The 16866-nt window shown below is 47.4% G+C and overlaps 1 protein-coding gene across 1 annotated transcript; it reads left to right on the top strand.

Moving 5' to 3' along the window:
- The first annotated feature begins 9973 nt into the window (after window positions 1-9973).
- On the top strand, window positions 9974-12259 carry LOC118097010 (C-C motif chemokine 4). Its single transcript, XM_035139540.2, has 3 exons — window positions 9974-10110; window positions 11402-11516; window positions 11838-12259. Exons 1-3 carry the CDS (start codon window positions 10026-10028, stop codon window positions 11923-11925), a joined length of 288 nt encoding a protein of 95 aa, XP_034995431.1. The 5' UTR covers window positions 9974-10025; the 3' UTR covers window positions 11926-12259.
- The last annotated feature ends 4607 nt before the right edge of the window (window positions 12260-16866 follow it).

Raw genomic sequence — 16866 nt, 5'->3', positions numbered from 1 at the left:
GAAGGATCTAGGGGTCTTAGTGGACCATGAGTCAACAGTGTGATGGAGCAGCAAAACAAAAAACAAAAACCCAGCTCATGCAATTGTAGGCTGCATCAACAGAAGTCTAGTATCCAGATCAAGGGAAGTCATAGCACCATCCATTTCTGCTTTGGTCAGACCACACCTGGAATCCTGTGTCCAGTTCGGGACACCCCAGTTCAAGGGGGATACTGACAAGTGGTTGAGGGAGTTGGGGATGTTTAGTCTGGAGAAGAGGAGATGCAGATTATTATTATTATTATTATTATTATTATTATTATTATTATTATTTTCTACCCCCCCCCCAATCTGGGCAGCTTTCAACAGAGCATTAAAAACAGAATAAAACTTCAAACATTAAAAACTTCCCTAAACAGGGTTGCCTTCAGATGTCTTCTAAAAGTCAGATAGTTGCTTATTTCCTTGACATCTGACAGGAGGGCATTCCAAAAAGGGTGGGTGCCACTACCGAGAAGGCCCTCTGCCTGGTTCCCTGTAACCTCACTTCTCACAATGAGGGAACCGCCAGAAGGCCCTCGGAGCTGGACCTCAGTGCCCGGGCTGAACGATAGGGGTGGAGACGCTCCTTCAGGTATACTGGAGGATGATATTGGAGAGGTAATTTTCAGTTTTCAAATATCTGAAGGGCTTTCACCAGGAAGCTTGTTTTCTTCTGCTCCAGAGGACCTGAACCAACAGATTCAATTTACTAGAAAGAAAATGCCGACCAAACATTACGAGCAACTTTCTTACAGTAAGAGCTGTTTGAGGGCGGAATGGACTCAGAAGATGGCGGGCTCTCCTTCCTTGTACGTTTTAAAGCAGAGGTTGGGTAGCCATCTGCCAGGAATGCCTTGTTTTGTGATTCCTGCATTGCAGGGGGGTCAACCTAGATGACCCTCAGGTTCCCTTCCAACTCTACAACGCTGTGACAAGAGCCTGGAAACCAAGCCTTATGAAGAAGAGTTGAGGGAATTGTGGGTGCTTAGAAGGGAAACAAGGACAGGTGGGGTGAATTGACAGGGTGATGGCAAGGAGAACCCCAGGAACACAACAGCTTTGGAGTGCTATTGTCTGAGCACTCAAGAATTCAGGAGTAAGCAAATTGTGCCAGTTCTGGGGAAAAGACGCTGTTGTGGAAACACTGATGCTCCTTCCGACAAACGTACCCCGGGATAGCCCTTGAGGTCTGAATGGGAACTGAATTGCCTGTTTCTCAATGAAATGCAGAGTTTCAAGTGACTCACCAATCACGTTTTTTGCTCAGTCACTACCGATTTCAATGAATTTTTAACTCCATTCACGAAATTGCTTTCTGTCTGCTCATCAACTACAGCAGCCCTCTGAGTGTGAGTCAAGATTGCACAGAAGTTTTGTACGATGCAACAAGTTGGCTGTCGTGGAAAAAGAAGCTGAGGGGAGGCATCCAAAACTGGAGGAGTTTAGAAGGACAGTTTTGCAAGAGTAGCCCAAAGTCAGTTCAGTCAGCACTTAAAGACAGACTTACATAATGCACACTTTCTGGGGATGAACCAAAATTCACCCCCTTTCCTCTTAATTTTGGCATGTAGTTCTTCAACCAAGCAACAAGTATGAAAATGTAGTCACCCTCCATCTTGCCCCTCACTTATGTGCAGGCGACTCTCAACTTATGCAGGGATTACGTTCCGGGAGATAGTGTGTAAAGCCAAATTCACAGAATTGTAGAGCTGGAGGAACCATCAGGGTCCTCTAGTCCAACCCCTGGCAATGCAGGAATCTTTTGTCCAACGTGGAACTTGAACCCAGGACCCTGAGAGTAAGAGTCTCATGCTCTACTGACTGAGCTATCCCAGCTTAGGAACATATAGTCAAAACACATTGGGTTCAATGGCAGGTGTGATTGCCACAGTATTTTTTCCCAGGTGCCCGCCCGCTTTCTGTCCCCTTTTTAATATTTTTTGCCAAGCGTGTGAAGCTGAATGTGCACAAATTAAACGCACGTAAGTTGTGAGTTACCTGTATTGCATTTATATCCCACTTTTCCCTCCAAGGAGCTCAAGCAGTGGCAGACATGGTTCTTTCCCTCGCTCGTTTTATCCTCACAACAACCCTGTGAGGTAGGGTAGGCTGAGAGGCGGTGACTGGTCCCCAATCACCTAATGAGCTTCATGGCTGAGAGGGGATTTGAACTGTGGTCTCTCCCAGGCCCTAGTCCGACACCCTAACCACTACGCCACACTAGGGTTGCCAGACTCAATAGAGGACAGGACTTCCGTGCCTTTAATTGCCCTGCTCTCTTTTGTGTCTGGAAACCTTAAAGAGAAACCAGTAGACCCTTTGCTTGGAAATTAAACAAAGGGTCTGCTGGTTTCTCTTTAAGGTTTCCAGACTCAAAAGAGAGCAGGGCAATTAAAGGCACAGAAGTCCTGTCCTCTATTATTGAGTCTGGCAACCCTACGCCACACTAGCTCTCCCTATTCCGCCTTAAACTCAGGTGAGCTACCTGTGATGCAGGTGGGGTGGTAGTTAATGAGGATCTTTTATAGATAGATGATAGATAGATAGATGATAGATAGATAGATAGATAGATAGATAGATAGATAGATAGATAGATAGATAGATTTGCAGCAGACGGAAGCTGGTGTGAAGCTGCATACAGATTCAAGCCAGATCTTCCCCATCCTGTTCCATAGACTGCGTACACCTCTGCCCCATTTCACTAGATGGATTTGTTCCATGGATATACTTTCCGTGAAAGCAAGTCTGTGCAGATTTGGGGGGGGGGGCTGGGTACACTTGCCCCAGGGTTTAAGAGGGCTAAGCCAGCAGGGAGGAGAAGGGGAAGGGACCGCCTGCTTTTTTCTTTGAGTTTATAACTTTATTCTAACAAGACAAGCGCTGCACAGGCCTACGTGGGGTGGCATGAATTGTGTTCCCCAACTGCAAAAGAGATTGTGTCTCAAAACACGCTGGGGGGGGGGGGGAAACCAAAGGATTTGGCAAGACAGGGAGTTGCCTTCCTCTCTTCCAGAGTTAGAAGATTTCAATATGCTCCCTGGGCTTGCTTCTGCACTGTCATCCTTACAAGCGAAAGTCGTTGAGTTTTTTTCAATTAACAAGACATATGTATGATAATTTTATAAAACACGTCATTTCTTGCCTTCAGATCATCATTTGAGTCACCAGTTAATGAGAAAGGAAAATATATCTAGGGTTTGTTTGAAGTATACATATTGTGGTGTTGTTGTTTTTAAAAAAAATCTTTATTGAGTTGATATCCCTTCATTCCCCCTACCCCACTCCACCAAGGAGCCCAGGGTGGCAAAAAAAGATGCACAATCTTGTGAAATTTTGATAAATTTTATGAAATTAAAAATACTTGCATTTTAGCTTTTTGTATGTTTCAAACTATTGTTGTGGGTTTTTTCTTGATTTTACTCTGGGTTTTTGGGGGGAGTGTTGTTGTTTTTTACAATCAAGCAGTGTATAAATTTTATGAAATAAATACAATTTTAAAAGAAAAACAAAGGGGAAATGCTCTAGAGCAGACTATAACATTCTGTAAAGAATTAAAAAAATTGAAAAACAGTTAGCAGTTGAAAGCATTCTGCCATCCAATGAGATCAGGGTGTCCAGGAAACAGCCACTAAATGCACCTCAGTCAACAGGAGTGTTTTCAAATTCCTCCTGAAAGTTTGTAAGGGAGGGCATTCCACAACCAGTGAGCCACCACTCAAAAGGCCCTCTTACATAGGCTCATATGCAATTGTCTATGTTCCATTTAGTTTATTTTTAAATGTCAGGTATACGTGATTCATGTGACATACTGTTTTTGCTTTGGGTGGTGGCTGAAAAAGACCTGTAAACAATAATTGGTGGAAGCATGTTGGACTGTTTCTCTGGTTGTTTTTTTTTAAAAAAAAAAATTAATGCATTTATAGCCCACTTTTTTCTCCAAGGAGCTCCAAAATTTCAGCATTGCAGGGGGTTTGACCAGATGTCCTTTTGAGCCCCTTCCAATGCTACGATTCTGTGATTCAAGGTGGCGTACGTGATTCACCCCTCCTTTTGGATACTCTATTTTTTCATGGAATTTCTCACATTTGACTAGCCCAGTTACCCTTTGGATCCAGCCCGCAGACGGTCCGGGAATCGCCGTGTGGATCGGCATGGATCTGATCATTTGGGCTGTGCCAGCATGCACGTTCGGTGGCACCTCCTCCCTCCCTCCTCCTGGCTTCTCCCTGCCCTCCCTAGAGCCGAGAGGAAGGGGGCTGGGCTTTGTTGCTGCCAGCCCCTCTCCAGAGCCCTTTCGCGCGCCGCTCATTGTCCCACCGCCGCCAACCCCTGCCGCTCACCACCGGGGGTCATCTGGTGCTGTGGAGAAGGGAGGGGAGAGTCGGGGGGTGGCTTACTTGAGTAGAATGTGTCCTTTTATTTAAAATGCATCTCTGGGTTATTTGTGGGAATTCGTTCATATATATTTTTAAAATATAGTCCGGCCCCCCACAAGGTCTGAGGGACAGTGGACCGGCCCCCGGCTGAAAAAGTTTGCCGACCCCTGGTCTAGGTGATACCCTATTATTTTCCACATTATTATTACATGCACAATTTATAACTCACCTTTTTTTCTTCAAGGAGCTCAATGTGGTATATATGCTCCACCTGCTTTTTTCATCCCCATAACAAACCTGTGAGGAGGGTTAGGCTGAGAGGCAGAGGCTGGCTCCCTAGGTCAGGTGATGCACCTCATAGCCAAGTGGAGATTCAAACCCTGGTCTGCCGGTTCCTAGTCCCAAAATTCTAACCACTCACCACACTCATCGTTGTCTCCTTAGCTGTCAGATCACAAAGGCTCAACTAGTCCAGCTGACCTTTTTTTCTCCAGGTTTATAGCTGGTCTTATTTTATGCACAGATCTCCCCAGCATTAAACTCCAGCAAATGGTAGCATAAGTGTCAGGCTTCAGGGACTCGGCTGCCTCTCCCACCTTTGGTAGAAGATAAGCGGAACAAAGTGAAAGGAGTCTCTTACCAGTTAGAAATTTTAATGATCACAGTGAGAGAACAAGGAATCCATTCCTAGGAATGAAGGTGCTCCCAATTAAGGGTTCCACCCACTTCCTCCCTAGTCACCCAATTCACTTCTGCGCCTTGCAACCTGATCTCACAACCACTGTGCTTTCTGTGCTGCCACCTTATCTGCTCTCCTTGACCTTGGGCTGAGGGGATGGACACTTTCCAGCGACAATGAGTCTGTTTACTCTCTCTCTCTCCCAGTTCTCCTCCTCCTACCTGTTCCCCACACAGTACTTCCCAGCTTCTGCCTTCTGAACTATGTCTCTCTGCAAACCACTGTTCCAAATCTATACTGTCCTCCTGCTCCTGGGAAGATTCAGGATCCTGATCAGGAGCAGGGGGACAGGGAGGCTCCCACCATTCCTCCTCAGTGCAGCCCTCCTCAGCACGGTCCCTGACAATAAGACAGGCAGGAAAGTGCTAAGGAGGCCCTTTCATTGCATTTTGGCATCAGAATTCATTATTTGAGTCTATTCCGATGGGTTTTTTTTCTAAAGGGTTGAATGGGAAAAATAGAACTTCCATCATATCTGAGTTGAGTTTCTTCCGCTGCTCAATTCCGGTTCTTTCTTCCCCTTTCTCATAATCTTATTTTTAGAAGGATGGGACACCATCTTGGGGCTGATGGGAATGTGGTTCAAATGCTTCATTGACAAAAAAAAAATAAGGCCCAGTGCGATAAAACATACAGGGTAGGTGAAATCAGACTATTTTCCATTCCCTTGCATTTCATTAAAAGCTAGGAATTTCCAGGGCAGCTGTGCAAAGCTTGCTTCCTGCCAGCAGGAATCACGAGATATGTTGTATTTTCCCCTTTTACTTTCTAAAAAAAGAATAAGAGGGAGAAAAATGAAAGAATAAATTATGTCGTCTTTCTCAGGATAAAACAATAGCAGCAACACTCTTTCTCAAACCCAGTGATACTCAAAATTTGGGGGTGGCACCCCTCCTTAATTCCATAAACTCATCCTCAGTGCTGCCTACCCTCCCCTATAAAAAACATTATTCAGAAGAGCAGTTTGCACAACCCACTAAGAGAGATTATGAATTGAATCTTACTCTAATCCAGGGTTTCCCAAACATGGGTCTCCAGCTGTTTTTGGACTACAGTCCCCATCATTGCTGACTGCTGGGCCTGATAGGTAGGAATGATGGGAGTTGTAGTCCAAAAACAGCTGGAGACCCAAGTTTGGGAAACCCTGATAGCCCACCCCCCAGCAGCATGCAGGAATCTTTTGCCCAATGTGGGTCTCGAACACAAAACCCTGAGATTAAGTGTCTCATGCTCTACCGACTGAGCTAACATAATAAAATTAAACATAGTAAAAAAATTATTGCACATTTGTTCAATATCCAATTAAAACAATTTAGTTTAATTAATGCAGCAGAATGGATGGACTTATTCGTTTATTTATTAAATTTCATCCAAGGATCGCACGGCAGTTTACAGTATGAAAACACTTTACTCAGAGCAGAGTTAAAACCCTCTCACAGCAGGTAGTGATGACTACAAAGCCAGATGACTTTAAAGGTGTATTAGACAGATTCAAGGAGGAGGAGGAGGAGGAGGAGGAGGAGGAGGAGGAGGAGGAGGAGGAGGAGGAGGAGGAGGAGAGGGCTATCAATGGCTGTTTGCCATGATTCCACAATTGGAGGCAGCAATGCTTCTGAACCAGTTGCTGGAAACCACAGGAGGGGAGAGGGGTCTTGTGTTCAGGTCCTGCTTGTGGGTCTCCCATGATAGGGATCTGCTTGGCCACTGTCAGAACAGGATGTTGGACTAGCCCGCTTTGGCCAGATGCAACTCTATTCAGGTTTCTTATGAATGGCCCAAGGTCAACCAGTGTAAGTTCCCCTCTACACTTGACTCTGCTAGCATTTTGCAAGGGCATACCAGGAACTGTAGGTTTGCTCAGTTAAATTGGGTTAAAAGGCTCTGTTGCCTTGGCACCCAAAAAGCACACAAAAGATGAGAGGAGCCAGACTTTCTGTGGTTGAGAAAGTGGTGGGGAAATGCAATGAGAAGCATATGATGAAGGCATGACTAAGGGCAAGATGCATAAACACCCCACCTGCAAATCATGATGAAGGATTGTGGTCGTGTAACCTACCCACAAAACAAATCAGAACAAATGCTCAATATGAACAGAAGAACATAAACAGAGCCTGCTGGGTCCAGCCAATATTGGCACATCCAGCCCAGCATCCTGTCCTCGCAGTGGCCACCCAGATGCATCTTCTGGGAAACCCACTAGCAGGACCCAAGCACAAGAGCAGCCTCCTCTTCTGTGGTTTCCAGCAACTGGTACTCAGAAGCATTGCTGTCTCTAACCATGGACCGGTATAAAGTAAGCTCTAACCATGGAGGCAAAGCCAAGCCATTATGGCTAGTAGCCATCAGCAGCCCTCTCCTCCATGAATTTGTCTAATCCCCTTTTAAAGCCATCTAGGTTTGTAGAATCATAGAATCATAGAGTTGGAAGAGACCACAAGGGCCATCCAGTCCAACCCCCTGCCAAGCAGGAAACACCATCAAAGCATTTTTGACATATGCCTGTCAAGCCTCTGCTTAAAGACCTCCAAAGAAGGAGACTCCACCACACTCCTTGGGAGCAAATTCCACTGCCGAACAGCTCTTACTGTCAGGAAGTTCTCCCTAATGTTTAGGTGGAATCTTCTTTCTTGAAGTTTGAATCCATTGCTCCATATCCGCTTCACTGGAGCAGCAAAAAAACAACCTTTCTCCCTCCTCTATATGACATCCTTTTATATATTTGAACATGGCTATCATTTCACCCCTTAACCTTCTCTTCTCCAGGGTAAACATACCCAGCTCCCTAAGCCGTTCCTCATAAGGCATCGTTTCCAGGCCTTTGACCATTTTGGTTGCCCTCTTCTGGACACATTCCAGCTTGTCAGTATCCTTCTTGGACTGTGGTGCCCAGAACTGGACACAGTACTCCAGGTGAGGTCTGACCAGAGCAGAAGGCCGTCACTGTGAGATAGCCATCATTTCTCCCTATCCACTTCCTGCATGCTATGTATCATAGGAGCCAACTCCTAGGGGCCGAGGTCCATTCGGCCATCCCACCAAAATATTTGAGGGGGCTGCCCCCACCGAAGTTGATGAACATTGCCATTCAAATGGTGTGTGAACACTCTGTCTTGTGATTGATTATACTGGATGAGATTTACCTGCCTCCCCAATATTTTTTTCAAGTTGGCACTCCTGCTACCAGTATGTATAATCTTAGGCTGTTGACATGCAACAGACATTTAGAGCACACGGGTGGCGCTGTGGGTTAAATCACTGAGCCTAGGGCTTGCCGATCAGAAGGTCGGTGGTTCGAATCCCCGCAACGGGGTGAGCTCCCATTGCTTGGTCCCAGCTCCTGCCAACCTAGCAGTTCAAAAGCACGTCAAAGTGCAAGTAGATAAATAGGTACTGCTACATCAGAAAGGTAAATGGCATTTCCGTGTGCTGCTCTGGTTCGCCAGAAGTGGCTTTGTCATGCTGGCCACATGACCTGGAAGCTGTACGCCGGCTCCCTCAGCCAATAACGCAAGATGAGCGCCGCAACCCCAGAGTCGGTCATGACTGCACCTAATGGTCAGGGGTCCCTTTACCTTTACCTTTACCCTCCATGAATCTTGGGAACCCTAGTTTGTTATGGGCATTGCGAATTGTAGGTCTGCCAAGAGCAATCTACAGTTCCCAGGATTTGTGTGTGTGCTTTAAATGTATGTTGCGAACGCCCAGCTTCACACACTTCTAAAATGGCACCGCCTCTCAGTCCAGCCTACTTCACAGGGTTGTTGTAAGGATAAATTAGGGAGGTAGTGATGAGGGAACCATGCATGCCACTGTGGTCTCTTTAGAGGAAATGTACTGTAATAATGGTTAAAATTAAAAGAACGGTATTTCCAGAGTAAAGCCAAACCTACACACTGTGCAGCTGCATGGTGGTCGCTCATGACTTATGTCAAAAGACAAACTCATGGCTGGCAGGTTCCTACAAGTTATGGTTTTACCTGGATTTGATCATCTTCCAGGACTTAGTACTGACTGCTCTATTATGCTTCCATTCGTGCATTGTGGGGAGTTGGACTAGATGGCCCTTGGGGATCTCCTCCAACTCTACAATTCTCTGTTTCTATGATCCATGACCTGATTATTTGCAGCACTGTTTTTCTCTCTCTGCAATGACCATTTCTCCGCTCTCTGCGTCTCATGTTATGGGCCGTATGGTGCCAAACAGGCAAGGCATTGTTCCTTTCCGTCTATTGTGATATGTAATGAAATAAATGCAGTATACCGGTATATATTTTAAAAGATCCGTGTGAGCTCACGAAAAACTGTTCTTTTCCTCCCAGCTGCACCCAGAAAAATCCCCTCCTAGAATTTGCAACTGGCTGCTCCTTTCTCTCTGGCTCTCTGCATGCAAAACGAATGCAAAAGCTCTGTTTGGGGGCGCTTGCTCAGGGTGGGGCCGCTTCTCCCCCGGATTGCACAAGTTTTTCTTTTCTCTTTGCATCTGGTGCCAGAGAGAGCTGACGCGGCACATTTTTCAGCAAAGGGAGAGTGGAGTGGGGTGTCCATCTTCCCTTCTTTCTACCCCCCCCCCCCCCCGTTTTCACCAGCTCTTCTTCCTTCCTCTCGTGACCCTATGCGGGTGAGGCAATTTGTAAGTCACTTGAGAGCGGGGCGGCGCAGATGTAAAACATCTTCAGAAACTTCCTCTGCTTTCTTCTGGCCTCCGCGATGGAGGTTCCCGCACCCCTTCGGGGTGACATCACCGCCGACGGGAAATTCCGCCGGCGATGCCCCCCCTCCCCGTCCCCTGCTCTATAAAAGGAGGCAGGCTTCATGGAGGGAGTACCAGAGACGGCAAGACCTTCCAGGAGAACCTCAACCAAGATCAGCCACTCCAGCCTCTCAGCAAAATGAATGCTTCTCAATCTCCACGTGCCTGGGCTGTGGCCGCCCTCCTGATACTGGCCCTCTGCCTCTCGGCCATCGCTGCTCCAGGTCAGTCTCAAGGCTCAGCATGGGGAATGGAGGGGCATTTGAGGCAAACTTGGGGGTCCTTCCCCCGGGGTGGGGTTTTGGGAGCCCGGGAGAAATGCACGCTCATGATCGTGGCCGCTGCTTGGGAAGTTGTCTCTGCTCTGGCTGGCGGTGGGTCTTTAGGGTTTCTGGGAGAGAGAGAGTCCTACCTGGAGATACCAAGGGGTGGTTGAGCCAAGCAGCCACTCCGCACCTCAGCTACAGCCCTTCCCAAATAGGAAGCTGCCCTATCAGACCACTGGTCCATCAAGGTCAGTGTTGTCTACACTGGCTGGCAGCAGCTCTCCAGGGTTTCAGGCAGGGGGCCGCATGCACAGGATTGCAGCCTCAGTTCGGGATTCTCTCCCTCTCCGCTTCCCAATCCTGCCCCGCATGATCTCCTTCCAAAGGCAGGCTTCAGTCGCTGGGAATTCCATCCCCACAGGGAGGGCGGTGTGGCAGTGGAGATGGCCTCTCTGCGCCCTTTGAACTCGGCCCTCTTGTTTTTATAAGGAGTTTTATTCGATTCCACATGGGCTGTTGGAGCTCAGCCACCATGTGCATAGCAGGGCGGACGGGGGCTTAACCCCGCGACCCCGCTACAGGGGAAGGAGGAATGGGTTAGAATAGCCTGTGGGCTTTGGGAGCATGTGCAGAGCTCCTCCTCATCACCACTGGATAACCTCCCCTTAAGGTGCTTCTGCTTTGCATGCAGAAGGTCCCAGGTTCTATCCCCAAATGGCATTTCCGGGTAGAGAGCTGGGGAGAAGACTCTGCGTCTGAAACCCTGGAAAGCTGCTGCCAGCTAGCATAAGCAGTCTTGAGCTAAATGGACACAGAATGTAAGAAGAGCCTGCTGGATCAGGACAGTAGACCATCTAGTCCAGCATCCTTTTTTTACAGCCGCCAATCAGATGCATCTTCTGAGAAACCAGCAGGCAGGACCTGAGCACAAAAGCTCTCTCCCCTCCTGCGGTTTGCAGCAACTGCTGTCCAGAAGCATTGCTGCCTCCAGCTGTGGAGGCAAAGCATAGCCATCCTGGCTAGTAGCCATCGATAGCACTCCCCTCCTCCATGAATTGGTCCAGTGCTCTTTTAAAGCCACCATACTTAGTAGCCATCACTGCCTCCTAAGGGTGCACGTTCCCTAGTTCCACCCGATCCTTGCGCCTTCCTATGTACATGCTAGACTCAAGAGGATAGAGGGCAGGAAACGGAACTTTGCAGCAGAGTTTTGCTGGTTGCACTCAACCCCTTTTCCTTTCTCTTCCAGTGGGGTCCGACCCTCCAACTTCCTGCTGCTTCACCTACACGGCAAAGAAGATCCCCCGGAACTACATAGCTGACTATTACGAAACAAACAGCAGGTGCTCTCAGCCAGGTGTTGTGTAAGTATAAAAATAATTTTGCAGCTTCCAGGCATGGGAAAGGGTTGAGGTGTCCAGCTGCCCCAAATATACCAAACCCGCTCTCTTTCTGCACATCTGTCAGGAGCCTAGCTGGGCCATTCAAGCCCACTCAAAAAAAACATAGAATTGTGCAGTTGGAAGGGACCACCGAGGGTCCCCCCCTCCCCTGCAATGCAGGAATCACAGCTAAAGAATCCTTGACATACTATGATCCTACCTCAAGGGCAAGAGAGGGCTTGACAGGAAGGCAGAGAAAGCCAGGTGGGAGGCTGATTGTGTCTCTCCTTTGATTCCCTCCAGGTTCATCACAAAGAAAGGCCGGGAGATCTGTGCCAACCCCACGGAGAAATGGGTCCAAGAATACATGGACCACTTCGAGATGAACTGAGCATCAGTGTTGGAGCAACAGAAGCCATCATCCTTGGCTGGGTCGATGGGCATCCAAGGCCTGGCATCATTTCCTGCCAAGGGCATCTCAAGAACACCACTCGTGGCTTTTGTCATCGCCTTGAAGTCAAAACCTCAGGGACTTTCTATAATAATTTAAATTTATTTAAGGTATTTTATTTTCCTCAAAACCTAAGGGCCCACCCCTGTTAATTATTTTATTTATGTAACTTTGGAGGGAACACAAAGCAATCAACCTCTTTGCTATTTTTATACATGTGACTGTTTTAATATTACCACAGAATAAGAATTTCCACAACAATAAATGTTTTTTTCTACAAGTTCTGTTGCAAGCTGAGTGTTTATTCCTACCCACCCTGTTTGCAATCTGTGGTGTAAAAGAGGGTCCTCCTCTCTCTCCCCTTGGGCTCTCAGAATCCCAAGGCCAGCTGGGATGGGGAACCAAATATATACGGCCCTCGATACCTCCCTCTTTGGCCCTCAGAACTCCCCACAGGCTGCCACCACCTTTCACTAGCCCAGTTTCAAGTTCTCATTGGGTGTTTTTGCCTGGCTGCAAATGTTCCCTTGAACGCTGATGATGCTTAGTTGTGCATCTGTGCAAAAAAGAAAAAAAGAAGAAGGATTAGATAGATTGCAGATAAATAGCAAAGGTAACATTGTTGTCTTTGTCCATGGAGTTTTCTTGGCAGGGATACTGGAGTGGCTTGCCAGTTCCTTCTCCAGGTGGATCACGTTTAGTCAAAACTCTCCACTATGACCTGTCCATCTTGGGTGGCCCTGAATGGCATAGCTCATAGCTTCTCTGAGTTATTCAAGCCCCTTCGCCACGACAAGGCATTGATCCATGAAGTGTTCTCGAAGCTACGAACATGAGTTTGACCAAACTGCGGGAGGCAGTGCAAGACAGGAGTGCCTGGCGTGCTATGGTCCATGGGGTCACGAAGAGTCGGACACGACTAAACAACAACAAAAACATTGTTGGTCCGGGGGGGGGATCCACAGGTGGGAATCCTTTTATTATCACCAAGAGGAGGGGTGATCTTTTGGATCAGCAACTGGTTACCTAACAGGAAGCAGAGAGAAGGAATAAATGGACAGTTTTCTGAATGCAAAGAGGCAGAAAGTGGAGTCCTCCAAGGATCAGTATTGGGACCTGTCCTTTTTAACCTCAGGGGTGAGCAGTGAGGTAACCAAGTTTCCTGCTGATGCCAAATTGTTCAAGGTGGTTGAAACAAAAAGCTCCCAATGCTCCTCCCTCCACCTCCATTGCCCTCACAGCAAGAAGCTCTTTCACCAAAGGGTCATCTAGCTGTGCACAAGCTCCTGCAACCTTTTCAGAACAGGTGGGTGGTTGTCCAGTCCTGGCACCCAGTGAAATGTGGGCATGTTCAGTACAAAGGGAAACTGAACCGGAAGAGCAAACGGTCTCTTGTGGAGTACGGATTCCTGAGGGGTTATTTCCATTGCTCAGGGAGAGGTTTTCCCCTTGGGCTCAGTCTGTTATTGGGTATTGTTGTGATCCTCCAGAAGATTTATGAGATAATGACACACTCACTGGCACCCCCTGCCATGTCCAAACATGACCCCTTCACAGAGTTGGGCAAAATAGAAATCTCCCTGGGACCTTGGTGACTCTAGATAATCTGCTCCTAAGAAGGGCATAAGAAAAGCCTCCTGGATCAGGCCAATGGTCCATCTAGCCTAGCATGCTGTTCCAAAAGTGGGTGCTTTTGTTCCAAAAGTGGGTGCTTTTGTTCAAAGCATAGAGCTGCAGCAGTCTTGACACGAATGGTCTCTTATCAACAGAGAAGATGCCACAGATCGCCTGCATGATGTGCCCATATCCTGCCTCGGTCTCTTGGGCAACAGGCCCTCCTTGTCAGAAGGTTGCAAACTGCCCTGCCTCCTGCAATTTCCTGAAGTTTCATTATGTTCCCTCTGCATTCTGGAGGCTGTAGATACAAGACAGACCCATGTCTTTGGTGACCCTGTGCCAAACCACCCCCTGCATAATCCCAAAAGGGATCTTTAGTTGGTGTCAAGCCAGGCTTGGTTCTGTGCATGAATCTCAACCCGTGGAGGTTGGTATTGTGCTTTTTAACTTATTCACAAACAATCTGGAGTTACAGGAGAGCGGTGAGGTGGCCAAATTTGCTGTTGCTGCGAAATTGTTCCGGGAGGTTGAAACTGTTCCAAGCCACCTCATTCATTCTCTAAGTCCCAGGCACTTTCCCAGTTTTAGATTCCTTGGAATGAGGGTCGGCAGAGACTGGTATCTTTGGGGCACATGGTATTATTTACACATGGATACAAGCCGAGTATAAGATGTGGGGGCTCACAGCATCAGCACCCCAACAGATCTTGCTTCTCCATCAGTCACAGCTTCAGATCCAGCACAGAGCAAACCTCTCTGTCTGTCTCCAGCTTCCAGCCTGCTTCCAGCTCACATCACATTGTTCTCCTATCCAGCAGCTAGATGGGAAAAGGTGCAGGAAAGGCCCAACAAAACCAAACACTGACTGGGAAGGGAGGAGGGGACATTTGGTCCTCTCTGGTCTTATCCACACATCTTCTTGTCCTGCTGCTTTTCTCTGGAGAAACCTGCTATTTAGCTTCAATTGAAGCAAATTGTAGGGATGTGTATAGAAACTTTGTTGTTTAGTCGTTTAGTCATGCCCGACTCTTCGTGACCCCATGGACCACAGGACGCCAGGCACTCCTGTCTTCCACTGCCTCCCGCAGCTTGGTCAAACTCATGTTCCTAGCTTCGAGAACACTGTCCAACCATCTCGTCCTCTGTCGTCGCCTTCTCCTTAAAGACATGGTTAAAGACATCCCGGGGTGTGATAACATCCCCCTTTTTGCCAAACGATGCACAAAGTCATTGAAAGATATATTGGTGCATACGGATTTGAAATCCACCCTCACACAGCATACGTTGTCCAGTCCTCCACGTGAGCTGCTTACCTAGAAATGGGCTTGGCCCAATAAAGGGCTCTTATCAGCCCCCTTATCAATCAAAAGCTGCCACGGATGATGGGCCTCGTGATACGTCCACATCCTGCCTTGGTATCTTGGGTGTCAACCATTCACTATCTCCCTTGCTTTTGGGTGGGGTGGAAACTGTCTAGAAACATCTCCTATAGACAAGAGACCAGAAGGAGCGTCAACAGCCAAGGAAGGAGTCTGAAAGGGCACTGAGTCCTCTTTCCGTCTTACCGATCAAAAGATGCCACAGATGATGGGCCTCAGATATATTCACATCCTGCCTCTGTATTTTGGGCATCAGCCTTTCGCTATCTCTATCGCTTTCAGGGGTGGGGGAACTTTTCTGAAGCTATCTGTCCTGTGATGTCCTCTCCAGATTTTGTAATCGCAATTGTTTTGTGGCTAGAATCACCTATAAGAAGAGACCAGGGGAGCTCCAGGGTACTGAGCATCAAGGCATCCAAGGAAGGACAGACCCCAGAACTTCTCTCCATCTCCACCTGCCATGAAGCTGTCTCTGGTTGTCCTCCCCTTTCTCCTTCTCGCCCTGGCTGCTGCTAGCCCACGTGAGTCTGCCCTTCTCATATGTGGTTTTTTTATTCAGGAGATTTATACCCACTTTCGTCTGATTTTCACAGCAACGATGTTATGACCATTATTATTATTATTAGGGATGCAGGTGTCACTGTGGTCTAAACCACTGAGCCTCTTGGGCTTGCCGATCGGAAAGTCGGTGGTTCGAATCCCCACGACAGGGTGAGCTCCCGTTGCTCTGTCCCAGCTCCTGCCAACCTAGCAGTTTGAAAGCACACCAGTGCAAGTAGATAAATAGGTACCACTGTGGCAGGAAGGTAAACATCATTTTTGTGCACTCTGGCACACGTCACAGGGTCCCATTGCACCAAAAGTGGTTTAGTCATGCTGACCACATGATTTGGAAAGCTCTCTGTGGACAAATGCAGGCTCCCTCAGCCTGAAAGCGAGAAGTGCCACAACCCCATAGTCGCCTTTGACTGGACTTAACCATCCAGGGGTCCTTTACCATTACAGTATTATTATTATTATTATTATTATTATTATTATTATTATTATTTTCTTACATTTCTATGGGGGACCATAGATAAGTATAATATTTAGAAAGGACGTACAGTGGTACCTCGGTTTATGAACACAATTGGTTCCGGAAGTCTGAAACGTTCATAAACTGAAGCGAACTTTCCCATTGAAAGTAATGGAAAGTGGATTAATCCATTCCAGATGGGTCCGCGGAGTACTCAACCTGAAGCGTACTTAACCCGAAGCATGGGTGTAATTGGTTCCGGAAGTCTGTTCATAAACTGAAGCATTCATAAACTGAAGCGAACTTTCCCATTGAAAGTAATGGAAAGTGAATTAATCCATTCCAGATGGGTCTGCGGCGTTCGTAAACCAAAAATTCGTAAACCGAGGTGTTCATAAACCGAGGTTCCACTGTAGTCATTTATTTAAAGCACAGCATGGAGAACCTTCAGTCTTCTGGTGGATGGGGACAGAGGGAGCTTCCTTTTGGCTCTGCAGACAAGCCAATACTCTCCATTCCTTTCTCCCTTTCAGGTGAATACAATGAGGAGTTTGGGATCCATGATAAGTCTATTCCCAGTGGTGGTCTTGGTAAGTTCTCCTTTCGGGGTTTCCACAATAGTCAAGCAAGCCAAGTGGTGCCAGGGTCATGTGCCAGGGTCATGTGCTTTTGTGCCTCATCCGAAAGGCAGCAGAGGTTCTCCCATGAGGACTACCAGGGCACAGCCCTATCAAGCAGATTGTCAGGCAACTTGCAAATCCACGCCTCCCAAATAAATCTGAAATCCACACCATCTTGCCTCTTTCCCCCAAACCTGGAAGATATTCTCCCTAATCTCGGATGTAAGAGGCTGATTGTGATCGCTCCCTG

The sequence above is a fragment of the Zootoca vivipara genome, chromosome 15 (genome assembly GCF_963506605.1).
Source record: "Zootoca vivipara chromosome 15, rZooViv1.1, whole genome shotgun sequence".
Classification (NCBI taxonomy): domain Eukaryota; kingdom Metazoa; phylum Chordata; class Lepidosauria; order Squamata; family Lacertidae; genus Zootoca; species Zootoca vivipara.
Note: the sequence above shows the minus strand (reverse complement) of the source record. Positions and strands in the feature narration are given on the sequence as shown.